Source organism: Callithrix jacchus, chromosome 20 (assembly GCF_049354715.1).
Source record: "Callithrix jacchus isolate 240 chromosome 20, calJac240_pri, whole genome shotgun sequence".
NCBI lineage: Eukaryota > Metazoa > Chordata > Mammalia > Primates > Cebidae > Callithrix > Callithrix jacchus.
This window is the reverse complement of record NC_133521.1, coordinates 43035709-43052458: the sequence shown is the minus strand read 5'-3', so window position 1 is coordinate 43052458 and position 16750 is coordinate 43035709. Positions and strand designations below refer to the sequence as shown.

The 16750-nt window shown below is 56.7% G+C and overlaps 1 protein-coding gene across 6 annotated transcripts in view; it reads right to left on the bottom strand.

The window, feature by feature from the left end:
• The window catches only part of GSE1 (Gse1 coiled-coil protein), a 511815-nt gene that overhangs the window by 301802 nt on the left and 193263 nt on the right, over positions 1 to 16750 (bottom strand). For all 6 annotated transcript variants that reach the window (XM_035282459.3, XM_035282462.3, XM_035282460.3 and 3 more), the window contains exon 2: positions 10351 to 10531. In XM_035282459.3, coding sequence (XP_035138350.3) covers positions 10351 to 10531 — 181 coding nt within the window. The remainder of the gene's footprint in view (positions 1 to 10350; positions 10532 to 16750) is intronic.

Here is a 16750-nt window from a genome sequence, read left to right as displayed (position 1 = left end):
TGTCCCCTGATGCTCCAGTGGCCTTTGGAGCTCTCCCAGCACAAAGAGTTCTGCCCGGTGAGACCAGACAGCCCCACCCTGGGCCCTAGAGAGAGAACGAAGCCTCTGGAATACAGCAAGAACCTGCCTGGAACATCAGCTCTTGACCCAGGAAACTTGGGAAGACGTGCACCCTCCGCACTTGTAAGAATCTTATTTCCCATGGCTCACACCTGCAATCCCAGTACTTTGGGAGGCTGAGGTGGGTGGATCACCTGAGACTGGGAGATAAAGACCAGCCTGACCAACATGGAGAAATCCCATCTCTACTAAAAATACAAAATTAGCAGAGTGTGGTGGCACATGCCTATAACCCAGCTACTCGGGAGGCTGAGGCAGGAGGATCGCTTAAATCCGGGAGGCAGAGATTGCGGTGAGCCGAAATCATGCCATTGCACTCCAGCCTGGGCAACAAGAGCGAAATTCTATCTCAAAAAAAAAAATCTTATTTCATCTTTACGTTTCTCCTCCCCTGGTCATTTCTCCCAACACCAGCTGACTTAAAAGCTCGTATTCACTCAACAAAGTTTACTGAGCACATATAATGTATACTGTGCCAAATGCCGGAGAGGTCATAAGGAAAGGGAGCCACGGTCCCTGCCTTCATGGTGAGGGCAAGCACGCCGGGCACTGCCTCAGGGCCCTTGCACATGCTCTTTGCTTGGCCTGTAACTCTCTGCCAAATGCCACCTCCTTAGGCCTCTGTGACCACCCGTCTAAGCCACGCCCTCGGGTCTCCGTGTCCCGTGCCCTGTTTCTTCATGGCCATCTCATCGCCTGGCATCACTCTTACCTGCTCATTTGGGAGTTATCTGCCTTCCTTTTGAATGAAAGCTCTGGAGGCAGGGGTTGTGTCTGTTGTTTGCCCCTCTGTGCCCCCCATGCCCGGCATGGTCTTTGGTACACAGGCAGCGCTCAATCAACATTCGTGAACAAAGGCACACCCAGCAGTGTAGCAAGGGAGACAGACGTGCCGGCAGACACTCAGAGCGCGGTGGGATCAGAACCGTGGTGAAGTCGCGAGCCAGGAGAGATGCCCAGCTTTCCCCTGATGTCTGCTCCCACTGAGAAGGTCATGGGTGAGGGCGGGGGTGGCGCTCTCAAACTGCTTAAACCCACATGGTACCAAACGGTCCAGCCGAGTTCCCTGGTGACAGTTTATCAGCTTGGAGCTGTCAAGGGGAATGAAGGACGATGGGTGGGCAGAGGGAGGCCACGGCAGGGTGGTGGCCAGGTGGGCCAGTGCACGGTGGCCCCTGCAGAGATGGTCTGTGCCTGGTGACAGGGCTCTGTCCCTGGGGTCCCTAACACTGTCCCTGGGACACCCCACCCTGAGCTCCAGAACAGCCCCTCCAGCTACTCAGCCAATCTCATCTTTTCCATCTAAAATCTTTATCTCCAACTTATTGGGAAAGAAATTGTAGTTTAGGGTAAACAGATCCTCTTAAAGGCAATTTTGCCAGATATAAAGATCTGCTTTTATTCAATGCTTGGTTTATTGTTTTTTCAACTGCCCAAGTTAAATTCTCTTTCCTTTTTTATTTCATAAAAATCTAAACCAGTCACAGACAGACACACAGAGTCACACGCTGGCCAGGGAACCAGATCCCCGTGAGCAGCAGAGCAGGAGGCAGAGGGCCGGGAGGGTGCCTGGGCCCAGCGTGGGTAATCCACTGCTAAATATTCCAGGAGGCTCCTGGGGAGAGACCCACTTGCAAGGAAAGAGCCTCTCCAGGCTGCCTGGGCTTCTAAAGCTGCCTGCCCCGACTTGCAAGCTCCGTGCTCCCGGCATGACAAGAAGTTCCCGAGAAGGTAAACAGGTCGGTCATGGAGAGAGACAGACTGCGATCCCAGCTCGGCTGGAAACGCAGGAACAGAGGCTGAGACAGAGCGGGTGACAGGAGCCAGAGGCAGTCACACTGCAGCAGGGCCAGGGAAGGGGGGCTCTTGTGCAGAGCCGGAGAAGCCACAGCCAAATCCAGCCCCCCGTGCCCTCCGGAGCAGCTGCCGCTTGGCAGTGGGGGCAGAGCTCTGGGAGCGCCTGGTGTCAAAGCACTCGGCACCGTAGCTGCTCCAGGCAGGGCTTGCCAAGGACTTCTGGAGGCTAGTGCCAAGTACCCAAGCCCAGTCCCGCCTTCCTGGCGATGGAGGCCCAAGCCCGGCTGGGAGCCCATTTGCCCAACAAAGAAGAGACAAAGCCGTCCCAGAGCCAGGGTTTCTGGTGGGCAGCAGCTCTCTCTCGCTGCCAGGGCAGGCCCAGCTCACACACTCCCGTGTGCCAGGCAAGCATCTGACATGGACTGATTCCTGAAGCCCCACAGGAGTCAGGGCATCACCCCTGTTTTACACGTGGGGAAACTGAGGCATGGGGTGCTTATCTGCCACATAGCAGAAGCTCCAAAGGAGCAGAGCCAGGTTTTGAACTCAGAGATAGGGAGTCCAGAGGTACACACTGAGCCATGCACAGCCTAATCACTCCCAAAGAATAACTGATTTAAACACAGGGCTAGAAAAGAAAGAGGGGGAAATGACGTCATTGTAGGTTATTATACCTTCTCCTTCTACTAACCTGCCCCTTCTACAAACCTGCCCCTTCCAGGCAACACACATGGCTGCACCCTCATGGCCCCGCGGTTCCATCTACTGACTGCGGACCCCAGGGACACTCCGCAGGCTCCAAGACATCCTGAGCCGAAGGTTGAGGGGTTGAGCCCCACGGCTATGCTCTGAAAGGAACCTGCCTGCCTGTACTTGCCCCCTGCTGGCTTCCTTCTTTCGGGTTCCCAACCTGACCTTCCCGGGAGGGGCCAGGTGAACCAGGTGCCCCTTTCTCTGCTGGGAAACGAGGAGAGTGAAGGTGGAGGGCCGAGTGCAGGAGTGGGTGCATTGGAGGCACACATGTCCATACACATGGGGCTGAGGCCACAGCCCTGGGCACGTGCTGTCTCAGGCAGGTTTCTCCGAAGCAGACAGAGAGACAAAGATGCTGTGATCTCTAAGGCTGGGCTCTGGGGGAGACTGACAGGGTGTGAGGAAGCAAGGGTGACTTCAGACAGAGCCCCAGCCCTGTCCCAGGGGAGCTCTGGAGGGTGGGCGGCTCCTTGCTCCAGAAGGAAGGCCTTTCCACCCCATAGCTGCTGGTCACTGGCTACATGAGAACTCCCGGCCCTTTCTACAGAGCAGCTACAGGGGCCTGAGGACAGGCCTCCAAAGACGGCCTCAAAGATAGCCAGGGGCTGCCTCGGAACCACAGCACACAGGAACCAGGGAGGGCATGCAGAGCGGGGAAGTGCTTGGCAGCACGCAGACAGCCTCTGACCCGGGCAGCCTCTGACCCACGCCATCTTAGGGATCGTGGCCGTGGATGAACTGTCCAGCAGATGGCAGGACTCGGCCCCTTCTGCTGGGGACAGTGTTACTGGGGAGTGGCTTCTGTCCTGCTCCTCTTACATCTGGGTGGAGCGTGAGCTGGTTCAGACCAACGGGAAGTGAGCGGGAACAGCCTGGGTCAAGGCCACAGCAGGAGAGCATCTGGGGTGTTTCTGCGTGTTGCCTATGCCGACTGGTGATGAGACATCAGGGCACTCTGGGAGTCCCGAGGAAGCAGAGACCAGGGCTTGAAGGGAATCCAGGGTCCTGAGTCACCCAGTCAGGAAGACCCACCGCGAGCCCCTGGACTGTCTGTTACGGCCCCGTGAGTACCTGCCCTGACGCATGCAGCTGACTTTATAAACACTGTGGGCGCAGGCAGAATCATGGACTCCAAAGACGTTCACATCCGGATCCCTGCAGCCTGTGCCTGCGCTACCTTACCCGGGAAAGGGAAATTAAGGTTGCTAACTAGCCGACCTTGGTAAGGCAGATGAGCCTGGATTAGCCAAGTGGGTCCAGCGCAGTCACAGGGACCTTCTAAGTAAGAGAGGGGGCAGGAGAAGAGAGAGAACAAGGTGCGACCTGGAAGCAGGGTCTGAGAGACATGCTGGTGCTGGATTTGAAGGTTGAGGGAGGGGCCACAAGCCAAGGAATGCAGGTGGCCTCCAACCAAGGAAGCTGCAGAAGGCCCAGAAACATTCTTCCCTGGAGCCGCCAGAAGGTACAGACCCGGGCCCAATCCAGGGTTTCTGCACTTGAGGCCCATGTGAGACTTCTGACCTCCAGCGCTGTAAGCACTGTGCGTGTGTGTGAGTGTGTGTGTCTGTGTGCATGTGTGTGTGAGTGTGTGCGTGTGTTTGTGTGCATGTGTGTGTGAGTGTGTGCATGTGTGTGTGAGTGTGTGTGTGTGTGTGTGTGTGTGTGTGTGTGAGTAATGAGTGCTGTTTTAAGCCACTAAGTTTGTGGTCTCATCACAGCAGCCATGGAAAGGAACACAGACCTCTTCCTAAGTAAGCCATGCCATGGAAGTCGGCAAGGCAGAAGTCACAAGAGCAGGTGGAGGGAAGGGACCTTCCGGGCCAGCCCAGAGGCTGGAGACAGAGGGCGTGCTATGTCTTCTCCAGCAGTTCTCACCCACCCTGCAATCCCGATCCTCCTCTCCCCTGCCCCATCCACCATCCCGGACCACCTGGAGAGGCCGGCTTTCCTTCCACAGGTGGTCAACAGAGAGTGACAGTATCCACAAGTAAACTGAGGCACAGCATGGGAAAATTAGGCTTTGCAACTACACCCTCTGGTGGGAAAACAGCTTAGAGCTTTCACTCACTTGGTGACCCTCGTTCCCTCCTTCCTCTGCGGTGTGTGGATGCTGGGATCAGCCGTGCCCTGGGAACAGAGAGAGAAACCCCCGGAAAGAGCCAGAGGGAGGAGAAGACACCACGGGCCCCGGCACCTGTGTGTAGAGAACACAGGCCCAGTCCTGCTTGGCCGGGTTGGAGGTAAGGCCTGGCCTGTGGCTCCCGAAGCCTGGAGCAAGCGCTGCTGAGAACAGGGGCCCTCTGGGCGGGGGCAGAGCAGAAGCTTTTGGGACAGAGGAAACCCACAGAATGTCCCGAAAGGGGCGATCAGCCCCAGCACCCTGTGAAGCAAGGCAACACCCCAGCATGGCAGGTGAGAAAGGGAGAAGCGCCCGGAACATGGGCATGACCAGAGTCAATCTTGGCCCGGTTTTCTGCAACCCCACCCCAAACTCAGCGGAGGGGTCTGTGGTGTCTACTACATCTATTAGTAATGATATTGGCTGGGCGTGGTGGCACTTCGGGAGGCCAAGGCCGGCGGACTGCCTGAGCTCAGTAGTTTCAAACCACACTGGGCAACACAGTGAAACCCCGTCTCTACTAAAATACAAAAAAAATTAGCCAAGCATGGTGGAATGTGCCTGTAATCCCAGCTCGGGAGGCTGAGGTGGGAGACTCACTTGAGCCCGGGAGGCAGAGGTTGCAGTGAGCCAAGTTCATGCCACTGCACTCCAGCTTGGGCGACAGAGTGAGACTCCATCTCAAAAAAAAAAAAAAAAAGATATCAATAACCACTTCAGAAACTGTTTCACAGCTCAGGAAGGGTACCCAGGGCCCACGTGGCACAACTCGGCAGCCCCGATGGCCATGCAGAAAGCGTGTTCACAGGGACCACAATGAGAATGGTGCCCTCTGGAGTTGTACAGTGTGCAACCTGACCAGCCTCGCATGGCAGCCCTCAGCGCCGTCTCCAATGTCACTGACACCATGCTACCAGAAAGATTTTATTTTTACCATGCCTAATCAGCAGTCAGAGCAGCTGAGCCCAGGGAAGGTCCTGAACCCTGAGTCAGCTCTGTGGCCGGGAGGTAGCAGTGCTGGGACTTGGAAACTTGGACCTGAGTCCAAGCTGCTCCCTCCTCTCAGCAGCCAGCGCTGCTTTTCTCCCACGGCAGCTGCGGACAATGCAAAGATAATTGTTCCAGGAAAGCTTCTCCCATCCGCTGATGATAAATGAGGAGTGTCCTCTCCGTAGATTCTACACTGCATGCGACAGCACATGAGAAATGGATCTTCATTTGACTAAAGGACGGAGTATTGGAAGGAGATGAGCCGTGTGCCCCCCACGACATGAAGGAAGGACACTCGTCACAAGGAGAGTTGCACCCTCCTCCCGGCAGCTAGAGACGCCTGGTTAGTCCCTTTGGCCCTTGCCTGCCAGAGGAATCCAGCCCCAGGGGTCCCCACGTCTTCACAGGAGAACAGAGTCCCCAGCCCTGGAGCTGAGCTCCCCGAAGCCAGCAAGCAGCCACCTCCCAGATGGGCACTTTGCAACACCTGAGGACCAAAGCTGCCCACATGCTGAGAGCCAGGCCAGCCACCGGGACCCTTTGCCAGGGAGTGGCCCCACTCTGGACAGGGCGGCAGCTTCTGTGACATGAGTCTGAGAAGCTATGTGGGCTGGCCCGGGAGCCTGGGGTGGGGGGACCCAGTGTCACCAGAACTCTGGGGTCGGGGACCTAGTGTCACCAGAACTTATTGCAGCCTTCCACAACACACACAGCCCTGCCTCTGGGAGAGGCCAAGGCAGCTGTCGGCCATGTGTGTTCCCGGGGGACTCGGCCCAGGCCCCAGCTTGGCACAGCGGCTCCTCCTGTACCTGCTTCCTTTCCCTGGCAAAAGCCGCTGTCCACACATTCAAGGCATTTCCAGGGAAATGGGGGTCAGAAATGAACTGCACTGGGCAGTCACAGTCCCTCCACCTGCCCCGCCACCCCCACCACTGGCAAAGGCCCCTGCCCAAGCCAGTGCCAGGGCGGGGCCACCATGGCAGGGGGCCAGAGAGACAGAGAAGGCAGGGAGGGCTCGGTGCCCCTGGGGCTGTGGCCTGGAAAGAGGGAGACTGTGTGGGAATAGGCATTTGGAATGTACGTCCTGTGTGTGTGCCTGCGGTGTGTGCTTATATGTGTGTGTCAGAGGGTCTTGATGCCTGTGCGTATCTGTGTCTGTGGGGGGCTGTGCCTGTCTCTGTGTGTCTCTGCACCTGTGTGTGTCTGTGTGTTTGTGAGGGAGTCTGTGTATGTAACCATGTGTGTACTGCATGTGTGTATGTGAGGCTGTACATGTATCCACCTGTGGGAGCACGTCTGGCTTCTGGGTGTGTGGCTGTGTGTGGTGTGGACGGGGTCTGTGTCTGTCTGCATGTGGCCCTGTGCCTGTGAGGCTGTGCATCCATGTGCATACCATGTGCCTGGGAAAAACCTCAGCAGGGGTGTGTGTGTGTGTGTGTGTGTGTGTGTGTGCGCGTGCATGCTGTGTCCACTGTATGTCTGCCCAGCTGTGCGTGCATGTGGCCTATGCATGCACCCGTGCCTATGCTGTCTGTGGGCTGTGTCTCCGCGTGCCTGCTTTCCTCTGTGTGTGTTTGCGTGTGTGTACTGCGGCTGTGTCTGTCTCATGCGTCTGCGTGTCTGGACGTGCCCCCTCCCCCTGCGCCCGCCCCGCCGCCCAGCTGGCAGTGCACAGCTGGGCCCGGGAGACAGCGCCCGCCCGCCTGCCAGATGAGAGGTGGCAGGTGTGTAATAAACCATTAGTCACTGTCACGTTTCTGAGCAGCAGTGGCTGCCCAGGCAGGGCCTGACTGTGGGACATGCTTCTAGTGGGTCTCTGGCTGGGGAGCTGGCGGGGCTCAGGCTGCAGCCTGACAGGGAACAGCTGGCAGATACAGGTTTGAGCCCCCACCCTGACCCACCTGCCCCCACCCGGCCACAGGGCAGGAGGTCCTGGCTTCCCAGATCAGCCCTTGTTGCAGAGACATTCATGGGGGTCCCCCATAACCTCTGCACCCTCCTTGGCTTTCGCAGACACTCAGGGGTCCCCCACTGTCCCCTGCTAGTGCTCAGTGAGTGGCAGCAAGGATCTGCTGATTAAACAAGGTTCTCTCCAGGGACCTGGGGCCACCAGGACCAGGGACTCAGGGGTGACCAGCCCCGTTCCCAAAGGTCTCCAAAAAGGACTCCTTTTGAAAATGTCAGCCTGAAAATTCCTGAATTGATTATTTTTAAACATTTTTTTAAATTAAAACACTTTTTGAGGTAGAGTGTTGCTCTGTTGCCTAGGCTGGGGTGGTATGATCATGGCTCACTGCCGCCTTAGCCTCCTGGGCATGAGCGATCCACCCATCTCAGCCACCCAAGTAGCTGGGACCACAGGTGCATGCCACCATGCCAGGCTCATTTTTGTATTGTTTATAAGGAGGCAGACTGGTGCGCAAGGGTGGGGTGAGTTAGGTGTAAAGGTAGACTTCAGGCTTCAAGCCCCATCCCCCTGGCTCACTGCTGTGTGAGTGGAGGCAGATTGCTCAGCCTCTCTGACCTACAGGAGGCTATCTCACTAAAGGAAGAGGACGTGTGTCCAGACATGCGTGGGGGAGGCAGACTCAGTTCTTCCTTGGTGCCCAGCCCTCTTCAAGCATCTCGAAAGCATCAGCTCACGAAGTTGCCACAAAAGCTCTAAGAAGACCTCCTCTGACGGCTCCCTCTTACAGACGTGAGGACAGAGACTCTGGACCACTAATCAATTTGCCAAAGTCTCTCAGATAAGAAGTGGGTGGGCCTGCTCCCCGAACCACAGCCAAACCCCGCCTAAGAGTCTGTCTGGGCCTTGTTTTGCTCCGGAGGGCTCTGGTTTCCTGGGGCTCTCCTAGGACCCAAAGCAGTGGGAGAGAAACGGAGAGAACCAGGCAAGCTGCCTCCTCATGGGAGCCCCCACTGGCCCGTGAGCCCCAGGCTGAGGAGGATGCATCACCAAATGGGGGCACCCAGCCTGCCCCAGCCACAGGGAACACCAGCATCCTCCTCTGCCTGAGCTTTTCCTGCGTGATGTCCTGAGTGATGTGTGGGCCCAGCCTGAGCTGCCACCCAGAGCTGAGCGTCAGAAATCACAAATAAATCCCAACTCACTGGCCCCAGCCGGCAACCCGAACGCTGAGGGAGCCAAGGCCTATCACGAATATGCTCGGGTCCTGGTTGAGTCAATCGCCATACCTGCGCCATGTGCCAGGCACTCCCGTTAGCTGTCCTTCCATTTCCCAAATGGGGAAACTGAGGCACAGAGCAGGGAACTCACTTGTCCACGGCTCTTAGCTATTCCTCCCTGACAACGACCTGGCCTCTGTGATCAGGAGCCGTGATGAGCTGGCTCAGGGCAGTGGCAGGGCAGGTCCTCAGTAAGGCCAGTGCCAGCATTTGGGGGACACAGTTGGGGTAGTAGTCCCTGCCTGGCCGGCTTTGTGGCCTGACCACCCTGTCCTCATCTGCCAGTGTCTGGACACCCTTCAAAGGGCTCAGAGTCCCTAAAGCCCCTGGCCACCCCTTCCCTCCCCCGGAGCCTACAGTACCAAGAGAAAGAGGCCGGCACTGGGGTTGTCCTGCAGATGGAGGTCCCAGATCAAAGTCCAGGGCTAGGGGGATGGGTCCCCAGCAGTCCCCCCGTCTGTCCATCTCCTCCCGGGCTTGGCCCAATAACACGAGGTGCTTTGGGCCCATATCCTCACTGTGGTTTGCTCCGGGGTGGGCTGGGCTGGGGGTCTTCAGTCTCCCTGCTCTGGGGGCAGTGATGGGGGCAGGGCAGAGCCTTGACCACAGCTCCCTCTGGAGGTCATGCTGACGAACATACGGCCTAAGGGGTGGCTTCAGGACAGGGCCATAAAAACGCAACGCAGGGATCACCACATGTCCAAGCCCAGCCAAAGGGTCTGACCTGGCCCAGGTCCCAAGGCCCAGCAGTCAAAGCCTTGGGGGGTCCACACCGAGGAGGGTACAGCTCGCCTGGCCTCAGGGAAGCACTGTGCAAAAGCCCTCAGGAGGTGTCTGAGGATGCCTGTGGTGGGAGGTGTTGTCCACAGCGTGTCTGTGGCTGGCGGGAGTGGGAGCAAGAAGACAGCAGTGGCACCCCACCCCCTTGGCCCCCCTGCGCACAAAGCAGCCTGGTTCCCGGTGCCCCAGTCCAAGGGAACCGCACATGTGCAGCCCAGGACACCGCGCGTTGACATCCGCGAAAACCCAGAAATGACCCTTCTGGGCTCAAGAATAACCATGACATCATTTTTTCAAGTGAATGAATGAACGAAGACAAGAAAGTATATAGGAAATAAACACCGCAAAGGCGGTGTGGGAGGCTGGCGGGTGAGGGGATCGAGAACCAGGGACGTGGGTTAAACCAGGATTCTGGAACCCTAAGGAGTATGGAAAAGAAAACCCAAACTCAGCGAGGAGACCCAGCCCGCACCCAGTCTCTCTCTTAGAAGGTCGAGAACACAAGGCGGAATGGGGTCTGAACTCGACTCTGGGAGCCCTCATCCCTGCCAGGACAACCCTTTCCCAGCCCAGAACCCAGAGACACAGAAATTGCTGGTGCCTACCTGGGCCGGTGAGGTCTGGTCCGTCCTCCTCCCGGCTGCTCTGCAGACACGGTGCTGGCCTCAGCTCCTGGACCATCATGGGGCCTCTGGGCAGGGTCTCTGCAGGGGCACCCGGCCGGGAATCAGACTCCCGGGTGGGAGGGTGAGCAGCTGTAGATGCTTCCAGAGATCCAGAAATAGCCTGAAAGGAAAAGAGGTGGACATGGTGAGCCCAGGCTCCCTGGCCGTGGGTGCCATTCCTCCCCAACTTGGCCACCAGGAACTCAGATTGGCTGGCTGTGGGCAACGGCAGAGCAGGTCCTCAGTAAGGCCAGTGCCAGTGTCTTCCTCGCCCAGCAAGCCCAGGTAGGGGACACCAGGCTGGACCCCTGCTGCCGGGTCCCACCCACACAGCACTGTCTGCCTCGCCATCCAAAACGGAAGCTTGCCAAGTCCTCGCAGCAGCTGGCCAGCACTGCACGAAGCCCAGAGCATCTACGAGGGAACCTGAGGCTGAGCCCAGAAGTCTGACCTTGTCCGGTCCCTGGCGGTGGTGGGGGCACGGTTTATTCTGTGGTCCTTGCCCAGACAGCCCCGAGGGCTTGGCACTTGGCTCAGAGAGCTGGGCAAATCACCTCAGCTGCAACCTGCAAATCAGGGGAAGGTACCCCCAAGGGACGCTCTCTTTCAGACTGGGTCGCCAGGCACCTGAATTACCATCCTGAGCTGTAATTACCAGCGGGTGGCAGCATGCAGGCCCCTCACCTCTCTCAGTAACTGGAGCGCCTCAATTACCACGTGACCAAATGGATACAGGGCCAGGTACGGTGGCTCCCGCCTGTAATACCAGCACTTTGGGAGGCTGAGGCAGGAGGGAGGCTTGAGCCCAAGAGTTCCAGACCAGCCTGGGCAACATAGGGAGACCCCATGTTTACAAAAATAAATACATAAACTTAAAAAGCGAACACAGGAAGGCTGTGATTGTGACATCTTGGATTCTTGCTGGAGAACTGGTAGGGTAGCACCTGGTTTACTGCATGTCCCGGTGGTGGCCAGCTCTACACCACAAGCTGGCCGGAGTCTCACCTATGGCTTCCAGATATTTCTTCTAGGTCCCTGAGGGGAGCACAGAAGTGGCAGGAAGCCCTGGGACCAGGCAGCACTGGCTGCTGACTACTCACAGCAGTGTTCCTCCCCAGGCCCTGTCTTCTGCCAAGAAAGCTGCCCCGTGCGACAGCCAGGACGGCACGGTGCCGCCCCGGGCCTTGGGGTGCTTTTGCAGGAATGGCACAACGTGCCCCTCCATGCTGCTGAGTGCACCTGGGCACAACACCAACTGCCCCCTCTAGGGGCCTACCTGTCCCCCGCTCTGTGCGGAACTCGTTATAGCTAAGTGCCGGTTACAATGATGAGGGTTAACATGGCTAATCTCCAGTCCACGCTGCAGCGGGCTCATCCCATCCCCAAAGCCCTCGCTTTTTTGTAATCTTTATTGTTTATTTTATTTTTAATTTTTTGAGATGGACTCTCGCTCTGCCACCCAGGCTGGAGTGCGGTGGTGTGATCTCAGCTCACTGCAGCCTCCGCCTCCTGGGTTCAAGTGATTCCCCTGCCTCAGTCTCCCGAGTAGCTGGGATTACAGGTGGCTTCCACCACACCCGGTCAATTTTTTGTTTTTTTAGTAGAGATGGGGTTTCACCATGTTGGCCAGGCTGGTTTCGAACTCCTGACCTCAAGTGATGTGCCGGCCTCAGCCTCCCAAAGTGCTGGGATTACAGGCAGAGCCACCGTGCCCGGCCACATGTTTATAGTCTTTAAAATTGTCATAAAACATGCCTAACGCAGAATTTACCATTCTGACCATTTCTAAGTGTGCAGTTCAGCGGCACTGGAGACATTCCCAATGCTGTGCTACCATCACCACCATCCATTTCTAGAACTTTCTCATCATCCCACACAGCAACTCTGTCTCCAGGAAAGGGCTCCCTGCTCCCCGCCCTCAGCGCTGGCTGTCAGCGGCTGCTCTCTGTCACCGTGACAGGCTGCTCTACTTGGCCCATCCCCTTTCCAGGGAGGGTTGGCAGGAGCCTGAGGTCACAGGCAGGGTCAGTCCAGGCCAGGGGCTTCAGAGGTGGCGAGCTATGCCCCAGCTTCAACAACCAACTGCGCTACCCGGTCATGGGGGCACCAGCCACGGTGACCCCCGCTTCCCCAAAGCCCTCACTTTTTTGTAATCTTTATTGTTTATTTTATTTTTAATTTTTTGAGATGGAGTCTCGCTCTGTCACCCAGGCTCGAGTGCGGTGGTGTGATCTCAGCTCACTGCAGCCTCCGCCACTGCAGCAGTTCAAGGGAGGAGCTCCGGGGATGGTGGGGTTGTGGAAAAGCAACTTTCTGTTGATCCAGTTTTTTTTTTTCTTTTGGGGATTAGTGCTATAAAACCCGAGTGCCTAAGTGAGATGGAGGCCTCAGAAGTCCCCGGGCGAGCACAGGCTGCACCAGCCCCACAGGCGGGGGACATAGAAATTACCGTTTGTTTCTGGGAATGTTTTAATTTATGGGATCCATATGGTGACACTGGCCAGACCACAGCCCCCACAAATCCCATGGGCCTGCTGGCGGCTCAGGCTGGAGCCAGGAGGTGGTGGCTTACTTTATTCATTCATGCACTCACTCAGAGCACAGGGTCGGCCCATCAGCACGCAGGGACCTTGGGGCCCCGTAGCGAGGTGGCTCCCACCCTGTGGGAACGGAGTCACTCCTGCAGCCTTGCCCTGAGTCCTCTTGGGAAATGCGGCCGGGTGATGCTAAAGAGAGGCAGGCTTGGGGCTGCTGTGTCTACGATAGGCACGGATGGCAGCTCCAGCCAGCCCCAGAGGCTCCTGCTGCGGGGAGGGCTTATGAGGCAGCACCCAGTCAAACCAGGCCTAATGAGCATTCAAGTCCCCAGGGAACGAGCCGGAGGGGAGCGGGGGAGGGCTGTGCCATGCCCAGTCTCAACCCCTGCCCACCTCCTGGTTCCTCCTGCAGCTGGGGCTGGGGTTCTGCTGGAGGGAGAAGCTGAGAGGCCCCACCTGGGCTGGACATGGCTCCCAGAAGCGGGACGTGAGTGTAAGGACAACTCAGCCAACACGGCTGCAGTGAGGCTGATGCTTCGCTCAGCTCGGAACAAGAGAAAACCCTTTCAGTGAGCACCTACTACGTGCCCTACTGATCTAGGGCTTTATATCGACTAGCACAGTTAATCCTTCCAACAAGGCATGGAGGCAGGAAGAGAAACTGAGCGGTCTGAGCTCACACAGAAACTGCAGAGAGAGATTTGGCCTCAAGCAGTCATCTGTAACCTCAGACAGCTTACAGAGCAACTGGGGGACACAGCGTTTAAGTCGAGAACAGAAGATGGCACAGGGATAGCACCAGGGGAGACGGGAGCGCACATGACAAGTACTACAGGGGCTTAGAGTGGGAGGGGCCCCAGCACTGGGGAAATAAATTCACACAGGCTTCCTGGAGCGGCTGGAATGTGACCTGGGCCTTCAAGAGCAGTAGGGTTTGAAAGGGAGTGGGAACAGGAGCCACAGCATTCCAGGCGTGGGAGGCAGCAGCCTGCACAGGGCGCCAGAGGCAGGAATGCACAAGAGACTGAGCAACAGATACCAGCCTACTGGGCAGTGGGTTTCCGGCACAGGTGGCCTGGATGGGGCTCCCGCCTTCCTCAAGGGGCTTGCAGCCGAGGACAAGAGGTTGAAACACACATCCCCGCAGGGGCCTGGAGGGAATCTCCACAAGGGCACCAAGTGGACGAGACTGCGGGGAGACAGCCACCGCCCTTCCCAGGGTCGGCAGGTGTCGCATTGATGGAGTTGAGCCCTGTCTTGCCAGATCTTCTGAGTTTTCAAGGAGAATCTGGGAATCCTCTTTTTAAAGATGTTTTCATCAAGAGACAGGGTCTTGCCGTGTCGCCCAGGCCTGCCTTGAATTCCTGGACTCAAGTCATCCTCCTGCCTCAGCTTCCCAGGGAGTTGGGACTACAGGTGCATGCCACCACTTTGGAATTTCGGAATCTGTTTTTTAAAGTTGAACACTCCTGATGATGAAGTGTCAGCGACTAATCCCCAGAATGTGAAACCCCTGTGCAAACCTCATATGCTGTTGATGGGAACACACACTAATGCCGCTGCTCTGGAAAACAGCCCGCAGTCCATCAGATGGCCTGACACAGGGTTACCCTGCAACCCTGCAACCCCACTCCTAGCCAAGAGGACTGAAACACCCAGCCATCCGCACGCAAACTTGTATGGCAAGGTGTACAGCAACTCTCAGTCCTACAGACACAGACAAATACTGCCAACAACCCAGCTGAGCGTGGAGGTAGGTCCCTCCCTGGTTGAGCCCCCGTGTGAGACTGCCTCCTGGCTAACAACCCCAGTGAGCATGGAGGCGGGTCCCTCCCCAGTCACGCCCCCATGGGAGACCACGCCCTAGCCAACACCTTGATCTGCAGCCCTGTGAGACCCAGAGCAGAGGGCCTGGTTGAACATGTGATAATAAACATGTGTTGTCCTAAGCTGCTAAATGTGTGATACTTTGTTACACAGCAGTAGAAAACTGACACAGTCCTTCAAGTTCTAGAACAGAGCCTGGCCCGTGTATCAGGGTTCCCTGGCATCAATGTCTGCTGAGCTGTGTGTGTCAGAAACAGAGGGAACCGGGTGCCAGTCCCTCCCCTGGCCTAGCTCTTCCCACCACCGTAACTCTTGTGGGGAGTGAAAGGATTTTATCCCTTTTCTCTGTCAGCAGCTGGCCTGGACTCCTCGGGGAGCCTGTCAATATTAACGGACCGACGAGGTGCGGGGCCCACGGGGTGCTGTGAATATGGATTATCTCACGCTCAGAACCATCTTTTTTTTCTGAGATGGAGTTTTGCTCTTGTCGCCCGGGCTGGAGTGTAATGGCGCGATCTCGGCTCACTGCAACCTCCGCCTCCCAGATTCAAGTGATTCTCCTGCCTCAGCCTCCTGAGTAGCTGGAATTACAGGCATCTACCACCACACCCGGCTAATTTTTTGTATTTTTAGTAGAGATGGGATTTCTCCATGTTGATCAGGCTGGTGTTGAACTCCCGACCTCAGATGATCCACTCGCCTTGGCCTCCCAAAGTGCTGGGATTACAGGCGTGAGCCACTGCCCCGGCCTCAGCACCATGTTGAAGGTGGAGGCAAAGGTTCTCGGCCAGGTAATCAAATAGAGGCAAAGGGCCCCCCTTCCTTATCCTTCCAAGGCCACATGCACAGCAGTCCCTAATGAGTAAGAAGCAGGCCCTGAAACCCGCATATGCGCTGCGCCTGCTTTACCAGGGCCAAGAGTTCCAAGCCCACAGCGCGTCTGGATTTAAAGTACTATTGTGCCTGGGTCTGCGATGCCATCGTCCCCCACTCCAGGGGGCCCGGAGAGCATGGCCTCTCACAGAGGCCCGAGGGGCCCAGGCAGCCCTGGCCTCGGATGACTGGCCAGGCTGGGAAAACGCCATTGTTTTCGGAATTTTCCTGGACCAGAGCCACCACCTTTAAAGCTTTCGTCAGTTAATGGCAAGGGGGAAAGGAGGAAAATTTAATAGGGTTCTTCCAAATAAATGGGGCTTCACAGCCCACTGCTGAATAGCCTAATGGATGCGGCATTGTCTCGCTTTCTCCAGGGAGCTGGAGTGGTTTCTGGAGAAAGCCGACTCCGGGTAGACTCAGGGGAGGGTGTGTGGGGGAAGGCAGATCCCACATGCCTGCTCCAAAGCGGAGGACTGCGTGTGTGCGTGTGTGTGTGTGTGTGTGTGTGTGTGTGTGTGTGTGCAGCGGTGCAATGATCTCCACTCCCTGCAACCTCTGCCTCTGCAGTTTCGTTTTATTCATTTTATTAGTCCATGAATTCCCTAGGTCAGCGAGCCCTGATTTATTTCTTTTTGTTTTGAGATGGAGTCTCCCTCTGTTGCCCAGGCTGAAGTGTACTGGTGCAATCTTGGCTCATTGTCACCTTTGCCTCCCAGGTTCAAGCGATTCTCCTGCCTCAGCCTCCCAAGTGGCTGGGACCACAGTTGTGTAACACCACACCAAGCTCATTTTTGTATTTTTAGTAGAGACGGGTTTCACCGTGTTGGCCAGTCTGGTCTCGAACTCCTGACCTCAGGCGATCTGCCTGCCTCAGCCTCCCAAAGTGCTGGGATTGATTACAAGTATGAGCCACTGCACCCGGCCCCAGTCTATTCTTTTAAATGTTTTATTGAGATATAATTCACATACTATCCAATTCACCGATTTAAAGTGTACCATTTGACGGCGTTCATGTATTTCTAAGCTGTGTAACCATTACCGCCATCCATTCCAGAACATTTTCATCACCCCTAAGAATGCAGCCCACATCCCCACGAGCA